At 41.5% G+C, this 20,164-nt stretch overlaps 1 protein-coding gene across 3 annotated transcripts in view; it reads right to left on the bottom strand.

Moving 5' to 3' along the window:
- The window catches only part of LOC111975159 (rap guanine nucleotide exchange factor 4-like), a 41,519-nt gene extending 23,736 nt beyond the window's left edge, over positions 1-17,783 (bottom strand). For 2 of the 3 annotated variants that reach the window (XM_024003367.2, XM_024003381.2), the window contains exons 1-3: positions 10,845-11,429; positions 1,711-1,786; positions 1,219-1,283 (exon numbers count right to left, since the gene is read on the bottom strand). In XM_024003367.2, the coding sequence (XP_023859135.1) occupies positions 1,219-1,283; positions 1,711-1,738 (93 nt within the window). In that variant the 5' untranslated portion in view covers positions 1,739-1,786; positions 10,845-11,429. Of the gene's footprint in view, positions 1-1,218; positions 1,284-1,710; positions 1,787-10,844; positions 11,430-17,578 lie in introns of those variants that run through there. The other variant, XM_024003374.2, reaches the window with a different exon arrangement.
- Between the last annotated feature and the right edge of the window lie 2,381 nt (positions 17,784-20,164).

Below are 20,164 nucleotides of genomic sequence, written 5' to 3'. Positions count from 1 at the left end.
GAATGTCCTTGAGTCTTGAGTGGCCCAGCCAGAGCCCGGACTTGAACCCGATCGAACATCTCTGGAGAGACCTGAAAATAGCTGTGCAGCGATGCTCCCCATCCAACCTGACAGCTTGAGAGGATCTGCAGAGAAGAATGGGAGAAACTCCCCAAATACAGGTGTGCCAAGCTTGTGGTATCATACCCAAGAAGACTCGAGGCTGTAATCACTGCCAAAGGTGCTTCAACAAAGTACTGAGTAAAGYGTCTGAATACTTATGTAAATGTGATTTCAGTTTTTTTATATATATATATAAATTAGCAAACATTTCTAAAAAACTGTTTTTGCTTTGTGGGGTATTGTGTGTAGATTTATTTAAAAAAAAATGTTTTGCCTTAATCAATTTCAGAATAAGGCTGTAACGTAACAAAATGTGGAAAAAGTCAAGCGGTCTGAATACTTTCCGAAGGCACTGCACATGAATTACATAAGTCACTGCATTTTTTTGTTGTTATGACTACAATATGTAGAGCCTTCCAGTTAGGCAAATATTTACCAACAATTCAACCGCAGGGGGGGATTTGCTAAAAAACAACAACAAAATTACAATTATCATTGTAGTTATTTATAGTGCACATGTTTTGGCTGGTCTGGAGAAAAAAAAACAGGAACAAAGCCCAAGCCATAATAAATCATGAAACCCCAGAGTGGCACCATGTTATCTGTATGGAGGTAAGGAAGTCACAACCGGGTTAAGGTGGAAAGGGAACTATTAAGGACATGCTGCACACTAACGGAAGCTTGGTCTCAGCTGCCACCTTGTTTATATTTAGTCAAACTTTAAACAAGCTCGATATTCCAGACTTATTTTGAGCTTCTGGTAACTAAAGAGGATGTTGTTAGATCAGGGCCCACGCAAGCAGCATGTAAATAGGAGTAAATAACCATCCCTTTACCACCCGCTGTCACTCTTCCATTCACAACAGTGTTCAATCTGGATGATATTCACTTCACATAAAGTGGTTACTGATCTCTTGTACACAGATGAGTAGCTGGTCATTAACGTTAGATTTTGTCTCTGGGTTGTCAAGATCACATGGTTACCGCCATAGTCACACAGTGCTTTTTGAATGTCCACTATCATCATCCAAAAAATCAATGTTTGATGGTGAAACTAAGTCATTCTGATATGTAATGATGAAGTCTCAGTTTTGCGTTCAGGACGTTCTACTGTACCTTACTCAGATGTTTAGAGATGGATCCAAAAGCGTTGTTGCTTATGTTCTCTTTGTCCGGCATTCCTGAATGAAAATGTTTAAATGTGTAGTCAATCATCGGTAAAAAGTTGAAAGCCAATACATCACTACTTATTTCTCTGCAACAATTGGTGCATTTTCACAAATATAGTACTTTGATGTTAATACATCATCTCAATGCTATGTTGAATGTAGATATGTGTCAACTAAAATCTCCTTGAGGAGTGAGTTACATTACGTCAGTCGCCAAGGGAGATTTCTACAGTAAGAAGAGGGTGATGTTTTTCCCCCCTCAGGAAAAACACAATTAGTTATTACACTTCAAAACCTTTTCTGGAGGGGAAATTACCCCAATTCTTAGACATGACTTTCAGACTGCTGATATCACTTTTTCCATAGTAAAGGTGAGAGGTAGGCCAGTAAGGAGCATCGTAGATGGACATTGCTGACGGCGCTGTAGTCTTGTACTCACTGTCAGGGATGGGTCCACCACTTTCCATAACTCCATAAGATGGGGCTAGCAGTCCAGCTATGCACTGACGATATTTCTACAGAGAGACAGAAGAGCAGTCTTATTATTAGACATGGTAGAACAAGCCACAAGCCAAATCCTCAACACTACAAGGTTTATTATACAGTGTGTCGATGCAATTCAATTCAAGATAACGATGTAATTCATTGTGAACTACGGTCACCTGTTTATGTCAGGTGATAACCCATGGAATCATTTGGATTGTAGTATTATGCGTCTCTCCCCTATACTCGCTTCTCTTAATCAACGTGTCTATTGAGGACTATGTAAATACACAGCTGAGACTCACAGCTGGCAGTTATGAGTATTCAGAAGCGTCACAACTGCTGCAGCCTCATTTAAATGATCCTTCATCTCACAAACCAGTGCATTTCAAAGGGCAGGAACAAAATACACGTTTCATGTAGCTTCATTTGAAGTAAAAGCCTATTGCTGTAGGCCACAGTAGCTGGCGTGTATACAGGACAACATGCTTCCGAAACTATAGTAAGGAATTGATGTGGGAAATGGGCAAATGTTCAACTACTGTATCTATGCTTTTCATGCCATATTTTACTAATGATGGCATCATCGGAGATGAGTAGATTCAGTCAGTGTGGCAAGAGTTGATCAAATTCCCTTAATATGTAGTCTATACAGATTAAAAAGATTTACAACAGATTATACCAAGAATCAACAAAGACACACCCTTACAAATATATATATATAAATCTGTCACGATCGTCGTCAGGGTGGAAATGACCGGACCAAGGTGCAGCGTGGTAAGCGTACATTTATTTTTATTATGAATGTCGCCAACAAAAACAAAAAACAACAAAAAACCACACGTGAAGCTGACTAGGGCTATACAGGCCACTAACACAGACAACTACCCACAACTAAGGTGGAAAAACAGGCTGCCTAAGTATGATTCCCAATCAGAGACAACGATAGACAGCTGTCCCTGATTGAGAACCATACCCGGCCAAAACATAGAAACAGAAAACAGAAAACATAGAAATAAAGAAATAAAGAAACTAGAATGCCCACCCTAGTCACAAAATCACAGGTGACAAAACCACAGGTGAAAAGAACACTGTTTTCAGACACTTGTGATATTTCACATACATTTTTCACGTGAACAAATATATGTGGAAAAATGTCACGTGGGAAAAACTGACATGTGGTTTTTAGACGTGTGAAGATTCACATTTTCACATGACTCAGACACATGTGGTTTCCCAACATCGCACATGTGATATTATAAGTTTTACATGTATGCTTTTGTAACTGGCGGGATTAGAACCCGGGACTCCTATGGGAGAAGCCAACGTCTTGATCATTCGACCAAGAGGGCAAACACAAATTTTGAAGTCGCAAGCAGGACTACCTCATCACGTGACCATGAGCAACCATGACCGACTCATGTCCGCTTCACTTTCACATGTGCATTTTCACATTATAATGGGAATAAATGAAATTTGCAGGATTTGTTGTGATTAATCACAAATTCATAATTTGCTGTTTTGATTTTGTCCAAAGGTTAGCAAAATCAGGTAAATTGTTAAACATACTGTCTTTAACCTCAAAGTCAACTTGTTTTGACATCACATTGTTATTTTTAGCTGGATAGATTATGTATGTAAATGTTTTCAGTGCATTTTCAACGCTTTCAGACAATATGATTTTTTTTAAAGTCAGTGCTTTGAATGATGATAGTGGACAATGTTTGATGGTGAAACTAAGTCGTTATGATATGTACCATATTTTCACATGTATTCAATTTATTGTTCACATGTTAACACCAGCAGTAACACTCTGAATGGATGGCTCAGAAATAATACATCTTTTAATATATCTTTATTTTTAAGACACTTGAATCATTATACTCAGGTAGGCTAAGTTACCTTTTACAGAATGGCATTACAGAATTTGCAATTCCATATGTGGAAACATTGCTACTGCAACATGTTAACACCACCTTTTCACATGAGGGAAAAAAACATTTTCTCACCTCACTTGTGAATTGCGGTTGCACGTGAAATTTGCGGATTCACATGTTAAAATTGGATATGCACGTTCACATGTAAAAATCAAACACATGTGACAATCTGAATTGCAGTGTCACATGTTAGAAATATTCACATGTGAAAATCAAACTTTCACAGATGGAATTGCAAGTTCACATGTGGTGGTGAAATAGTGTTATTCTCCTCACATGTGTGAAGGTGGTGTTAACATGTTGCAGTAGCAATGTTTCCACATATGGAATTGCAAATTCTGTAATGCCAGTGAACTCTAAATTGAATAAATGTGAAAATATGGTTTCACATGTGAAATTTAAGCTCAAGGTGTGAAAACAGCTATTTCATATGTGAAAGTGCAAATTTGACATGTGTTTTTTTGTTGTAAGGGCACACACACGAGAGGGAAGCATCCAAACCTCTGAAAATGTGTCTGGATCTCTTTACACTGCATAGTCCCTCCCATCAGAGCACAGGAACAGCTGGGTTCCTGTGGTTTTCTGGTGCACTGTAGATTAGGCCTATCTCTATATGCTCCCCAGACTCCTACTACTGGGCATCGCCTCAACCCATATCAGTCTGTGAGCGTTAGTGCACTCATCCTACGTGTAGAGAGTGATCCTCTGAGGAATCAGAGCATGACAATAAGGCCATAAGTGGCTTATACTGCAGCTGTGCCTTGCAGCATGACTGTTACGTAACAAACATGATACCCATGTCAATGTAAATGCCGTTTCTTAGCTCATGACAATGCAATACGGGCCTATAGGGGTCAAAGGGCACATTAACAGGAATATCACTTCAATAATCCAAACATGCACGAAACCATTTGCATGTGTAATTCTATGTGAAGAGCTTCCATATCAAGGAGAGTGTAGTAGAGCTATGCTTGTCTGGTAGAATAAAACAACCAGAATGTCTGTCTTTCTGCTAACCTTTTATAGGCTTGTACTGTGCCTTACTAGACCTTAGCTGCACAACAACAGCAAAAATCAAGAAGAGGGTCATTTAGATCAACACTTTATGCAATTTCACTAATATTAACTGGATTGGCTAGTTACTTACTCAAGAATGCACTTCACAAAACCATTGTGATCAATCAAACAGATCAAAATCCCTGAAATGGATTGCTGTTAAATCAATACCCTATACCAGCATGCGCTAAAGGGCTTCCAAAAACAGGTATATGGACACAAGCATAATACAATGGGCTAAGAGCCTAAATGAAGGATGGGACTCCGTAGAAGCTGCTTTTAGCATTTAGCAACATATCGATGCTGCCTGACATCCTTTTTTAAATCTTTTGGTCACTACAGACCTAATGAAAGCCCAATCTACAGAGTCATTTGTTACCGGATGGCAGTTTGCGCCCAGAGGTCAAATTCTAAATTGAATTATACCCACAGCTAATCACTTTAAGATCCTATAAGAGGCAAACAGCTTTTTCGCTCAATTAAGAAGCCTTTTGAAAATGGCTCAATGACCTCTGATTTTAGAAGCATTTCCCCTTAATGTAGTCCAAAATGCTAATTGACTCTGTGCTCCCTGGATGTTGCTGAAATATGAGCAAAAATGGTATCATAAACCATGAGACTATATACTGTATCAGCGTGTATTCAATCTTAGAACTGACCTTAATCATCACATTTGTCTGAAAAAGCATAAAGGTCATTCCAGCAATTAGGTGCCTTTATGACAGAATGTAAAAATAAAAAAAATAAAAGTTTTACACTAGTCAAAAGAGCACATGTTCAACTACATGATAAACATGTTTTCCCATCTCAAGAGGTTACATTAAAAAAAAGACTACAGTAAGTGCCTATTAGGTGCCAAATAAAAAGTAACAGGGTTGATCGTAACAGGGTTGACCATAACGGAGTTGACCATAACAGGGCTAACCATAACAGGGTTTAAGGCTTCATCTTAAATCGTCCATAATCCCCTTGTGACAGGGGGAAGCTTGTTGTGTGCAACAGGGAGGGGTAATTGAATGCAAGCTTCACAACAATTATTTACATTTCTAGCCTATTAATTGGTAACAGGGTTGACGTGTTATGCTCGACTCGCTCTCTTTTCCAGCACAAAACACCAGAAAATTGTCAAAATGAGTAGAACCAGCTCACCTGCGTTTACACTATGATATTTATCAGATATTTATCAATGTTTCTTTTGAAAAAAAAGTTAAGTTCATGTAACAGGGTCGACCTTAAAATAAGGGACAGGTTGGTTTTTTTTCTCTTAAAACTCGTCACTAATCACATTAAATAAATAATCATCTTCAGAAATGACTGTCAAAGCAACAAAATAACTAGGGCTTTACAATGGTGAAAACTTGGAGAAATGCTGGCGTTAGTAGATAAAAATCTTCCTAAGAAGTCACAAAGGATGCTTACAGGAACATGTCAAAAGGCTGACTTTTGGCACTTTAGCAAGACTTTACTCATATTAAAAATCTGATTTATAGAATTTTCCATGTGGTTTATATTAAAGGGCACTTCATTTAATATAACAGGCTTTTAAAATTCTATATTTTTGCACAATTTCTACTTAAAATATTAAGGCACTCATTTCGTGGAACAATCTATATAACAGCATGCTTTTTCAGTTAATTATTCAATGGACATTAGTGCCACAGAAATAAGCCTTCAGGATCAGTTACTGTAAATATGCCCATCTTTCTTTGTTGACAATTAAAGGGCTTGGGCTTGAGAGTAGCACTTAAACTGAGCAACAAATGAGCATTCAGTGCACAGGAGACGCCTCCAACACTTAAATGACCCTACTGAACCAATAAGTCTCTCCCCTGAGCGACTGTCTGGCTGAAGGAGAGAGGGTGGGGTGTGGAGAGACAGTGGGTGGGGTGTGGAGAGACAGTGGGTGGGGTGTGGAGAGACAGTGGGTGGGGTGTTGTTTTAGAAGGGTGTTGTTTTAGATGGGGATTAGTGCTGATGGCAGGAGTGTCAGAAAACACTCAATTTTCACAAAGCTACACTCTCCCCCCCTGTGACCTACTGTACTCTGCACTTGCTTCTATAGGAAGCCTCTAGCTATACAGATGAGGAACAATCATACATTATCAATGATTCATTTTGCCAGGGCAGCCGTATTATAGTCTACCCGAAATGTGCAATATACATTATATTTGATTGTTCTTCATCTGTGAAAATGAATTAATCAGCTGACTAAGACAGATAGATATATATATATCTATCTCAGCCCATCTTACAATTGTCCCAAGAGTTGTGGGACAACTGAAAAATAGACTGTTCTCGACAATGCAATCGACTCTTGTCCATTTCCCTACTTTCTTGTCACGTGAACCCCTTCATTCTAAACTCAGCAAAAGTTTAAACTCAGAAAGGGCCTCTCGCTGTCAACTGCGTTTATTTTCAGCAAACTTAACATGTGTAAATATTTCTATGAACATAACAAGATTCAACAACTGAGACATAAACTGAACAAGTTCCACAGACATGTGACTAACAGAAATGGAATCATGTGTCCCTGAACAAAGGGGGGGGGGGGTCAAAATCAAAAGTAACAGTCAGTATCTGGTGTGGCCACCAGCTGCATTAAGTACTGCAGTGCATCTCCTCCTCATGGACTGCACTAGATTGGCCAGTTCTTGCTGCGAGATGTTACCCCACCCTTCCACCAAGGCAACTGCTAGTTCCCGGACAATTCTGGGGGGGGGAAGGGCACTAGCCCTCACTCTCCGATCCAACAGGTACCAGACGTGCTCAATGGGATGGAGATCCGGGCTCTTCGCTGGCCATGGCAGAACACTGACATTCTTGTCTTGCAGGAAATCACACACAGAACGAGCAGTATGGCTGGTGGCATTGTCATGCTGGAGGGTCATGTCAGGATGAGCCTGCAGGAAGGGTACCACATGAGGGAGGAGGATGTCTTCCTTGTAACGCACAGTGTTGAGATTGCCTGCAATGACAACAAGCTCAGTCTGATGATGCTGTGACACACCGCCCCAGACCATGACGGACCCTCCACCTCCAAATCGATCCTGCTCCAGAGTACAGGCCTCGGTGTAACGCTCATTCCTTCGACGATAAACACGAATCCGACCATCACCCCCGGTGAGACAAAACCACGACTCATCAGTGAAGAGCACTTTTTGCCAGTCCTGTCTGGTCCAGCGACGGTGGTTTTGTGCCCATAGGCGACGTTGTTGCTGGTGATGTCTGGTGAGGACCTCAGTCCAGCCTCTCTCAGCCCATTTCGGACAGTCTGAGCACTGATGGAGGGATTGTGCGTTCCTGGTGGAACTCGGGCAGTTGTTGTTGCCATCCTGTACCTGTCCCACAGGTGTGATGTTCGGATGTACCGATCCTGTGCAGGTGTTGTTACACGTGGTCTGCCACTGCAAGGACGATCAGCTGTCCGTACTGTCTCCCTGTAGGCGTCTTAGGCGTCTCACAGTACGGACATTGCAATTGGCCACATCTGCAGTCCTCATGCCTCTTTGCAGCATGCCTAAGGGACGTTCAGGCAGATGAGCAGGGACCCTGGGCATCTTTCTTTTGGTGTTTTTCAGAGTCAGTAGAAAGACCTCTTTAGTGTCCTAAGTTTTCATAACTGTGACCTTAATTGCCTACCGTCTGTAAGCTGTTAGTGTCTTAATGACCGTTCCACAGGTGCATGTTCATTAATTGTTTATGGTTCATTGAACAAGCATGGGAAACCTGTACAATGAAGATCTGTGAAGTTATTTGGATTTTTACGAATTATCTTTGAAAGACAGGGTCCTGAAAAAGGGCCGTTTCTTTTTTTGATGAGTTTATTAGTTAGCCCAAATGCCATTAGCGGAGATTCAGCACTGTAATTACAATGAGCACTTTCAACTCTCACACGATTATATGTATAGTATCGATTCATTTTTACACACACCAGTTACTGTAGAGTGAAAAACAACAATGGTCAAAGCGCTGTAGCATCTGTTGCAGGTAAAGCGGTCACAAAGGGCATGGCTGCTCAAGAAAACAGCATTTCAATATTTCATAACAACTGAACCATTACGTGGGAAGTTATGAAAGTTACCTTTCAAAATGATTTTATTCTGTTTTAACCGCAAGTCTCATTCAGTCACACCAGATAGATATCAATTTTACTCATATGAAAATGGGAGGCACTACACAACAAGACAACCATCAAACCGTGTGTGTGCAGAGATCTGACGCAATGTGATATGACAGGTCAGCAGAGCTTCATTGATGGCCTGCCTGACACACCTACTACAGCATCAAAGGAAGTGTCCTAAGTCACCATGTCTGATTACCTAGCCGGCCCTACTGTATCACTTCACTGAGAGAGGCTGCCTGCCCGCTGTCCATTAGGAGTAGTAATGAGGCTAGATCAGATTGAGGAGATATAGGACTACATGCTAAACCTATCCATCCCACCGTGTTAGACTGGTGCAAACGTCAGCAGGTCGTTCAGAAGATGTTAAGAACTTGTTTTCACATTAAAAGGGTCATTTGTTTGAGTTATCTATAGCCAAATGTAAATAAAAATAAAACGTTTCCTATTGGGTTAACATAGAAGGGTCACAGTCACTGATGCCCCAACAAAGCAGAGTCAACAGGATTGGTAGTCACCGTTCAAAGTAAAGGCAGTCTATGGAGATAATCCCTGTCAAGAAGTCCTTGAAGACAGTTTGACAACTAGGCAACAGCCAAAACAATGGCTTAAGTCAAACGCTTCACTCTTTATCTGATATTACTTTTACCAGATAATGAAACAGTCTGTGATCGCGTCATAGCAGTGAGCTTAGGAGGTTGTGATAAGAAGCATTGTTAGAGTGGATTTCCTTGGAGTTAATGGAAGGATTTAAAAGCATACACAGGGATTTTTTGGTGTTCTGTTCTCTGAACTGGAGGACATGTTAGGACCAGATCAGGAAGTTACCTGGGATTTGAATCTGAAAGAAGAATCGTGAATTACTGTGGTGGAGAGAATCCAATGCACAAACCCGGATTACATAAATAAAAGCTACTACTTTATCATATAGTGCCAAAAACTCTTCTATGCAATTAAATAAAGACCCAAGTATAAACACAGGCCCAAAACACCCCATATCTATATAATGATACACTCATAATAACAGGAGTGCAACTATTCCTCTGTGACTCATCCTAAACATCACTTATCCCATCATACTAACCGAGGCTTTATCAACGCAATGACAGCGGTGTCTATTCTCTTTCTCTCTGGGGGGGGGGGGGGGGCTCTTATAGGGGGCAGCTACTATCTGATCTGCCTCATCCACTCTGATTCACACACACACACACACACACACACACACACATGTTTCAAATATACTAAAACACTTCTAAAATAACATTATCCATTTGTCAAAAAATACAGTAACACTTCTAAAATAATGCTGACATGCATTGGACATATCATATCAGTGATCATATGTATGGCATGGACCTACAGTAATACTGGATTTTAAAATCAAAGTCTAGAAATATGAAAATATAACAACTTGTCACATTACTAAATTCCCAGCTCATGTTCTCGCTCCTCCTCTGCACATTTTGCACTCTGAGCATCATTATGCATGGATGTTGTATGTTGAGTAATTCATCCCAGATGACATAACATACATCATACAAACTGCTGCCTGCTCTCAAGACATTTCCTTAACTAGTCCATACCCTCCACTGTCTGGCAGACTTCAGGCTGCTTGGAAAACTATTTGGGGAAGCAGCTTAAGGCTCTCAGCAAACAGAGACATTTCATGCAAACTTTTCCAAAACATTCTAGTTTAAAGTTATAACTATAGTTATAAGTTAAGCACGCTTATCCTTGTGATAGGTTTCTGTCGAAGTCAAGATACACATTATTCAAAATGTGTAATTTATTATAATGTATTAATTGTCTAGAAGTGTATCCCATTTCTAAACTCCTTGTGATAGGTTTCTGTAGAAGTCAAGATACACATTATTGAAAATGTGTAATTTATTGAAAATGTATTAATTGCCTAGAAGTTTATCCCATTTCTAAACTCCACATTAGCATCACACAAAGGTTTGATAAAGCAAGACTCACCTACACGTGCTCCCAGTCTAGTTATCTTCATGAGATGATTCTACAGTCCCAGTAGTAGAATCCACCTTTCAGAGTCCCCGTGTCAGTAACTGGTCTGAATTCCCTCACATCCCCCGGTTGTCAGTGTGGTCCAGTCCTGGTGCCCCAGCCTCCATCCCTCTCTCAGAGCAGAGTGAGTTGAACCCAGCCTGCCTGTGCCCAGTAGAGTCCCTGCCTCCCAGCCAGCTGATTTCCCCCATGCAGCAGTTGCTAGGCGATCACTCCACTCCTCCAATCACCATGCCCTCATGAGCGGACGCTCTCTCCGTTGCAGCGGCACACAGCTACACTACACGCAGCGCAGACACAGTTGGAACTTGCTCATGTGGTCCCAAAAGGCAGGGACATAGGGGGGGCTTTGCTCTATTATTTAAACCATTAAGTCGTGTTTACACAGAACACAGATATGTATTTTAAGTGCTCCCGTCTTGAAAATAATACAAAGTTAATACATAACACTGGAACAACGGTTTGGGAGAACACTCAGCATAGTTTTACAAAAGGATACCAACAATGTGTCATCTTCCATGCAGTTACCGACCCTTCCATGTTACACCTTCAACAGCACCCATGTCGCCATCTCCCAAGCAGGACATTCATGAAATTAATTATTCAAAATTGCATGTTCATACCTACAGTTGGAAGGAAATGAATCTGACAGTCTTGTATTGTCCAGGCACACTGGGCCTACAGCAAGGTATTACGTGATATTACATCCAGAACAAAGCAGAAAGCCAACTGGAGCAATCGCTCTTGGCCTCCGATTCTTCAGGGGCGACAAGGAGCCATACAACAAACATCCTTTTTGATGCTCCGGAATACTTTCTCCTTTATTTAGTGAGTTCTGACCCCAAAATGTTCCGTACTTTCAGTACTTCGGGTTCTATTACTTAGCCTCTCTTCATTACATCAAGGACAGTGGGCAGATGGAATCTTTGACCTTCCAACTGATTAGAGCCACACAGGCCTACAGCTTTTTAACTCTGGCCTTGTAGCCAAACAGACAAATAAGTGTTTTTGACAACATTGTTACGTGGGTAAATCCATTTGAATTCAATCACTTTTTGACTGCATCCCTTTTCACTTAAACAAAACTTTCCATACATGTTTGCCCATGGAAGAAGTGGTCAGAAAGTGACTTTTTGGACCTGAATGGCAAAACATTCAAGAGATACAGGTGCTCAAAAGGTGACCCATTTTGCATACCCCACCACACCATGAGACATCCATGTCTTCATCACTGGAAAAGAGAATTGGTTCAGTTGGATTGTATTTAAAAGCTTACAAACAGGGTTGTCAAACTATTTTATAATAATTCTGTTTTTGTTTTCCCTTTAAAAGGGGCAATCTGCAGTTGCTTCATCCATTTAAATGTACCCATTGATTCATGAAGAACTTCACTTATAAATGCCTCATGAGCTTAGTTCAACTGTCGTACCCCATCAGAACCCAAAATATAAGCTTGTTTCACTCCAATGTTTATAAAAAAAGTAAATGTAAACAAACTATTTTAGCCAAAAAAACATGGTTAAAAACACTAATTTTGATATCATGGATAGTCAGTCCATGTATCCATAGCTCTGTCCATGAATTTGAGAGTGGTTACATATCTCCAGCCCTATCGCTTCAGCTTTTTTTTACTGAAACAGGCATGGGGAGTACACTTTGTTATTGTTTCAACTGCTGATTGCGACTTTAAAGTCAGTTATCTAAAAACATGTGCACGCTGATTTTTGTTCATGTTTGCATGTGTTCTAGCTTAGACTGTATTTTACATCAACTTTTTTTTTTTGTGTTCCGCCCACCAATCGGTTGAGACACAACATGTTTATAAGCTTTTAAAATGATATCAATCTCAACCGATTCTCTTTTCCAGTGATGAAGACATGGACGTTTCATGTTATGGTGGGGTATGCAAAATGGGTCACCTTTGAGCACCTTGAATGTTTTGGCATTCAGGTGTATTCAGCACTTCTACAATGGGCAAAATGTATGGAAGGTTAGATTTACCCAGGTTGTAAATATGTTAGTATCTGAGGGCTGACCACTGCAAAGAATGTATCAAAGAATAAAGTAATAATTGGACGACAATGGAGAAGGGCCAGCCACACTCCGTGCCATAGGGGGAACTCCCCCCACTACTGCAGTGAGGTAGTAATAACGAATGTCAATTTATTGGTGTGACAGGGAGAACAGACCAAAGCCCCAGGGTGTGAACAGTATTGCCAGTGTTGCATAACTGCTCAACTGCAGCCAAGTTAACCCTGAATCAGCTAAAAGAGAGACAGTGAAATTGGAGAGAGGTGTCTGTGTGAAAGGGCCCCTCTGTCAGTTGGTTTGGAGTGAAACAGGGGGAGAGGCAAGGAGATGAGCAGGTGCAGATGCATGTGTGTTAGTGGAGAAGCTCTGGTGGACACCTCATATCCAGCCTCTGAGCCGCACAGGTCTGTCACGGCTGCTTTGGGGAAACAGAAGAATCATGAATTTATTGGACAAAGATGACATATATATAATCATAATTGTAAATCACATAACTTGTTTTTGGTTTTCAAATGGGCCAAAATTCACACTTTGATCGGTGACCCCCAAGCCTGGCCTGTCTAAATTGTTTTAGTACACTTTCAGTCAGCTTTAGACAAACACTCTGGGAGGTTACAATAATGTGTTTGTAAAAGATTGGGAACATGGCATGACAGGGAACACAGAGCTCGATTTTGAACAGTTCTGTACAGACTTTGTTTGTGACACAGTAATTTATTAGATAAGGTTGGGTTACATCCACATTTTCCGAGACTGAAATAGTGCATGATGAATTGTGAAGTCTACAATGCAGTAAATAATGGACCATTGTGAATAAACAAAATTAGTAAATCTATGTCCTGCATTTCTATTCTCCTCATGTAATAACAGTGCATGGATATTCAATTCACAAAGCCCCGACAACACCACTAAGTGCAAAAACAATGAAATGCAACCAAGAAAACTGAGAGAGTGACAGATTTAGCAATTCTCCTCTCTACACATCATCCACTGGAGTGTTTGTGAGAGAGCGTGAGTGTGTGTGAGAGAGCGTGAGTGTGTGTGAGAGAGCGTGAGTGAGTGAGTAATGAATGTGCACATCTGATGGTGAATATACAGATGATGTAATCCCTTTGATCACTTATGGTTCCATCTGACTGAACAAAATCAGCCATGAAAAGCTGATTCTCTTCCAGGTTGAAAATCATTGTTCTAACGTTTTTAACTATGCAACGACTGCGAGAACGGATAAGGAGATAAACAGAAGTGTCGTTGATACAATAATCTCAGCGCTCTTTACTTGTGCGCGCGCGCGCACACACACACAACCACAACACACCAACACACCACACACACACACACACACACACACACACACACACACACACACACACACACACACACACACACACACACACACACACACACACACGCCACTGGTCTTACACTGCCTATGTATGCGGATGACTCCACACTTTACAGGTCAGCACCCAAAGCCAGTGAGCTTAAAGTGGTCGCCCACCACCCACCCACTGTCCTGCCTCCAACAGAGCCTCACCTCAACACTGCATGGGCTTGCCTGTCATGCACAAACGCTAACTAGGCATGCCTTTGAACACTGTCGCTCCACTACAGCACAGATGTACAGCGTATAATATAACAGAAAAGTGGGCTACAATAAAATCCTGGGTATGAAAGTGAATCCTATGTGCACCACAAGCGCATGGAACAGAGACAGGGATCTGCTGGCTAGAGGCTACTGATCCAGATCGTGCTGTCATGCAAGAAAGCAAAGCACAAATCACAATTGTGTTGTTTCATTCTCGATGACCGACGGAAGCAGAGAACAAAGTATAGGGTAAATTGATGATCAGGTCATTGGAGCCTCAGCCAGTGTTCCTGTGTGTGCAGAGCACAGCCCATGTCTGATCTGTTAAATAAACAAGCACATGCCTGCCTCTCCCAATAACATAAGCCAGACTCGGATGTGCAGAGCGGGAGCCATGCCTGATAGCAGTGACAGTTGACGTTGTTGTTGAAGGCGGGAGTCAGGGGAGTAGAGAAAACCAACATTGCATGTTCCAGCAATATTTCTGTGACCACCTTCAGTGTCAAGCTGAGCGGGACAGTATATCAAACCAATATCACAAATGGTTTGTGTCCCATCGGCCTCAGCATGAACGGATGCAACGCTTTTGAAGAAGATTTACGGAGCAAAAATGTTCAAATGGGGAGCAAAGGCCATCAGTAGAAATACTTCTATAAAAGTATTTGGAGCGAATATCCACGTACTGTCTGGACTTTTTTTCTTTTTGGTGATGTTTTGAATTCAGAGACTGGATGAAAAGTGTGTTCTGAATACTTAACATGGCAGCCATGAATAAATAATACCCAGCAGTATATTCAGGCTGTGCTGTTCTCAGTCTGTAGGGGTGTCGAGGCCAAGGCTTTCTGCAGGGAGAGAGATCTCAGATGTGTGGGTGGAGTTGTGTGTGTGTGTTCATGCGTGTCAAGGCCCTCCCTTACCCTAAGCATCTTGTTCCTCGGGGGATGGACCTTGGGTTAGGACAACTCCGGTCAGCATCACCTCAACGTCACCTCTCTCTCTCACACATATCTGTCTGTTCATCAACTCCTAATGGAACTACTACTCTTTGTTTCTTCAGACAAATCATTAAATACAGCTAATACGCTGTTCAATCATTTTTAAGTCATGGCCTAAGGGAGACCATTTGCCTTTTAATGAGCTTTGTGTTGGACTCAATCACAACAAAAAAACACACAATGTCAAGTCAGGTTGTCTATGCCGCTGGTAGTTAGTCTGCATTTACAATCAATTGCAGCACAGTACAAGAGATATAGCGTAAACAGGCAGGGTATAAACAACTAAGAAAATGAAGAGTTTCTAAAGACCTGTGCTGCTAGTAAGAGGATATCAGGAGCAGTTGCGGCAAGGCTGACAGAAATAAATGGGCACCCCTGGACCGTCTCAAACCAAGGCTCCACAGGAAAGCACAAGCAGGGCTGAATATTCCTATAACAAGATGTGTCTAGCACCTTGACACATAGGAGAGAGGAGATTCTCAAAAGAACTGAAAGGGATGAACTCAATCTGGTTTCAATCTATGTTCTGTGCACGTGAGCAAAATGCTGAGTGACAGCATACAGCATAGGACCCAAAGTCGTATAGGCCCACACCACAGACACGCTGACAGCATAATTAATTTAAAGCTTGTCAACGGGAAAGCTCACAGGGTTCACTTTTGATCGCCGTTCAGTCATTCACAGCTTGTGTGACATCGCTAACTCAGCATGTCAAGCAACAAAGTCATGATGGAGTGATGTTTTGCTGAACCCAAGGTCTGTCTTTGGCATTGGCTGGAGTGGCTGGAGCAAAGGAGATTGCTATCACTGAACACTATTTACAGCAATTAAAGACATGCTCCGGTACTTTGGTGACTAAGAAAGTATTTTCAAACCTCCAGCTTTGGGCTGGATGTGTCAATGTGTAGTTCATACATGATTAATCTATTAGCAGAATTACTGTCTTACCTCAAGTAGCCACAAAATAGTTTTCTTGAAGCTGTGCCATGCCATTTTCCCTAAATTTCCTAAATGTAGGGAAAATGGCGTAGCACAGCTTCAATTCGAGTTCTAGCCAATAATCTTAAGCCCCTCGCATTTTAGTGACAGCTAGCAAGAAGCCTCCCAGCGTTATCCAATGAGGTTGCAGGGCCGGGCCCAACAGCTCAGTGGACGAGAGAGAGAGAAAGAGAGAGGGATGAGAGAGAGAGAAACGAGAGAGAGAGAGAGAGATGAGAGAGAGATGAGAGAGATGAGAATGACGTGATGCACATATCTGCACGTGACATAGTACGCAATTTTGGGAGACCACTTTTGGCTCATGAGTACTACTTTCAGAATTACTGGCTCAAAGGTATACAAAAGTACCAGATAATCTCTTTAAGCATGGAGCTGTGAGCTGCTACCTCCAATGACTAGGCTGTTTTAGTAATAGGAAAAACTCAATGAAACACAAAACATTTACATCATAGCGGGGGAGATGCAGACACATCTCTAGACACTAAAGAATGTCCGACATTGCTCGTCCTAATATTTATATATCATAATTCCATTATTTTACTTTTAGATTTGTGTGTATTGTTGTGAATTGTTAGATACTACTGCACTTTTGGAGCTAGGAACACAAACAATTGGCTATACCTGCAATAACGTCAGCTAAATATGTGTATGTGACCAATCAGATTTGATAACAGCCAAAATTGCTGTATGCCGAGACAAGCTGTTGTTTCACCATCACTAACATCACAAGCTTCCTTCCCATTTGAAAAGTTTGAACTCATCAAATAAGTAGATTCATCCGTAGATATCATTGTAAAGCGGAAATAGTTTGAAACGAAAATCCCGGAACATAACGACATAGTCATCCAAAGGCCTGAGCTGAAACCATCTTTAAATCAAACTGAAAGCTATATAGTCGGTCATTATATCACTCAGTACTCCTTTTATCCCTGCTCTAAAAAGCTAACTGCAACCGTGGGTATTAAATATTATCTGAAGACAGAACAAAAACATGCCCCATCAGTGAAGCATGAGCAAATGTACAATGATGATGTTCCTGCCTGGCAGTTAAAATACTTTTTCGGTAGGCTCACCTCAGACCAACCTTTCAGAAGAGCTTATTCTCTGGATAGAGATAGTAGTATTTCCATGTGGTTGTCCACAGCCTAAACACAGTAGGCTACATCCAGACAAGGCTTAGATTCAAGTGAGGAGGACCAGCGAGTGACATACAGTCCATAGCTTTAACACTAACAGCCCCCTGCCTGCCCTCTGCTCTCAGAGGAAACCAGCTCTCTCACTCAGGAAGCCAGTGTAGTGGCTCCACCAGGACAGACAGGGGCCTCTGGACAGTGTGGCACCTCCATCCCGGCCAACTCAGTCCTTAGTACCTTCCTGTACTGCTGGGGGGGGTTGAAAGGTGGGGTGGGGGGGGGCTCAGTGGAGCAGGAAGGGACACAGTGGCAAGGGATATAACTGTCTAACCTGCTGCGGAGACATTCAGATATCATTACTGCTCTTCAAAAAATAATTTCCCATGGAATTATCATGCCCTGAGTACAAGGAACAATGTTTCACAGATATGGCAAAGAATCTTCGCAGGAGCACTATTTTTCCTAGACTAATTGAAGAGGAGAATGGCTCCAAATGTTGACTTAAAGGATGAAGCGAGCGATCTAACCACAATTGTAAATGTATCCACACAATATGAAGAAGTGCACTTCCCCCTAGTGGTCAAACGGTCTAATGAAACTTTAAACAGATGCTTCATGAGCTACCGCTCAAGAAATACTATCCCAATTAAAATATATTTTTTAAAAGAAAGGCTATTTCTTGTGGTCTACTTTAAGCATTCATGTCCTGCTCACGTGATCTATACACAGTGTATAAACACAAGTAAAAACCAATGCCTCAGAGGCACACCTCAAAGGGTAAACAACTTACCAACAATTCTGCACGCTCACTTTTGCAGAGATCAAAGAAAATCCCAGAATATAGAACCCCCACAAAGCCTCATTATTTCCAGCGTGGGTATTATCAGTCCACTGATACTTAACTACAGCTACTATCTAGGTAAGTCATACTGGATGGTGTATTGAAAGCATGAATCCACAATAGTGAGGAGTACTGCAGAGGTGCTTACCTCCCACAGAGACTTGAACTCCCTCTGGTCGATGCGGAGGAGTTCACTGAATTCCCGGGTAACAATGGTGGCGTGCCGTGGGGTGTTATCCAGGATCGACTCCCCAAATGCTGTCCCAATCCCCAGAGTGCAAATCGTAACCGCATCCTACAAGAGACACCAAAAAGCATCTCTTCTTGGATGGTTCCTCGTTGACAGGGAGGAAGTAGGAAGGACTATGCTAATCAAATGTGTTTATTCCCTTAAAAATGGGCCTCATTGAGAGGCACTCAAAGTGCTAGGTACGGGCAGTGATCAGATCACGCCCAACGGTGGGGCGCAATCTAGCAGCACTGAACACTTGCATTAGACAAAGGGCTTCTAAAATCACTCCAATCAACACAGGGTCAGGCAGACTTGGACATACGGGTCACTGGTAATGATAGGAAAAGACTCCTGGTGTTTCCAAGGTTAGCAATCTCAGATATAAATCATTGTGAAGTAGAGTGCCCTTTCTAGTTGGCTCTTCAGATGAGCTCCAGGGTTAATGTGCATCTTGATCTCCTCATGCACATGCTACAGAGCAGTTCATCCTTTTTGACGTGAGAGGAGACTAATAGAACTAAAGGTAGGATTATTGGAAAGATTTTCACCCATCTCAGGCAATACATAAGGAATACCAATTATTTTTTTTGCAGGAAAGTGGACACACCTCTGATACGCCTATCTTATTTGGTATTTAACGATTGGATGAAAAAATATGAACATTAGCTATAGTACAATTTATTTTTGGAACCAATGAATCGATTGGATACGGGGCGAGTGATTTAAATTGTACAGAAAAGTAATTCACAGTAAGTCAGGGAAGTGGTTTTAATATGCCATTTCGTTTTGCAATCTTGTTCACTTGCAATCTTTTACGCCATCGACTGTTTATGGCATCTACTCAATAAATACTATTGCTTTTCATTAAAAGGGGTATAATTACAGGAATAGTCAACCGTTCTTACCTGATGATTTGCTGTCTCTGACACTTTGACATCAAGTGAGCCAGAGAGGACAGCATACCAGCTGGTGCCAATATCTCCTTGACGATATACTAGAGAAGAAAATACATGATGTGAGAACATATTTTTAGATATGCACAGAGTAAGAGTCTCGCTAACATACTGGTCTTTGAACATAATTGCAAGACTTACATGTGACGCCTCTCTCCAGACATTCGTAGTATCCACACAGGCATATCTGTTGTAGGAGGCTAGGGTGGAACCGCTCAAAGGCCTTCACTCGTTTCAGCCTGGCCAGTATGATCTCCACATCTTCTCCAGAGCGCTCAGCAGGTCTGAACGGAGAGGAAATATCCTATCAGTCAGTTATTCAGCACAACATTAGAGAATTAGGAAAATAACCCTGTATGACGCTGAGCACTGGCGAGAGCTCCTGTCACCTTAAACATTCCCCTCCGTTCATATCCTCTCGTTTAGTGCCAAAAAACAGATTGCAAATGTCTGCTACTGTTTGTTCATGTTGCTAACGTTTTCAAGCATTTTCCTATACC

The sequence above is a fragment of the Salvelinus sp. IW2-2015 genome, linkage group LG2 (genome assembly GCF_002910315.2).
Source record: "Salvelinus sp. IW2-2015 linkage group LG2, ASM291031v2, whole genome shotgun sequence".
In the NCBI taxonomy this organism is placed as follows: Eukaryota; Metazoa; Chordata; class Actinopteri; order Salmoniformes; family Salmonidae; genus Salvelinus; species Salvelinus sp. IW2-2015.
Note: the sequence above shows the minus strand (reverse complement) of the source record. Positions and strands in the feature narration are given on the sequence as shown.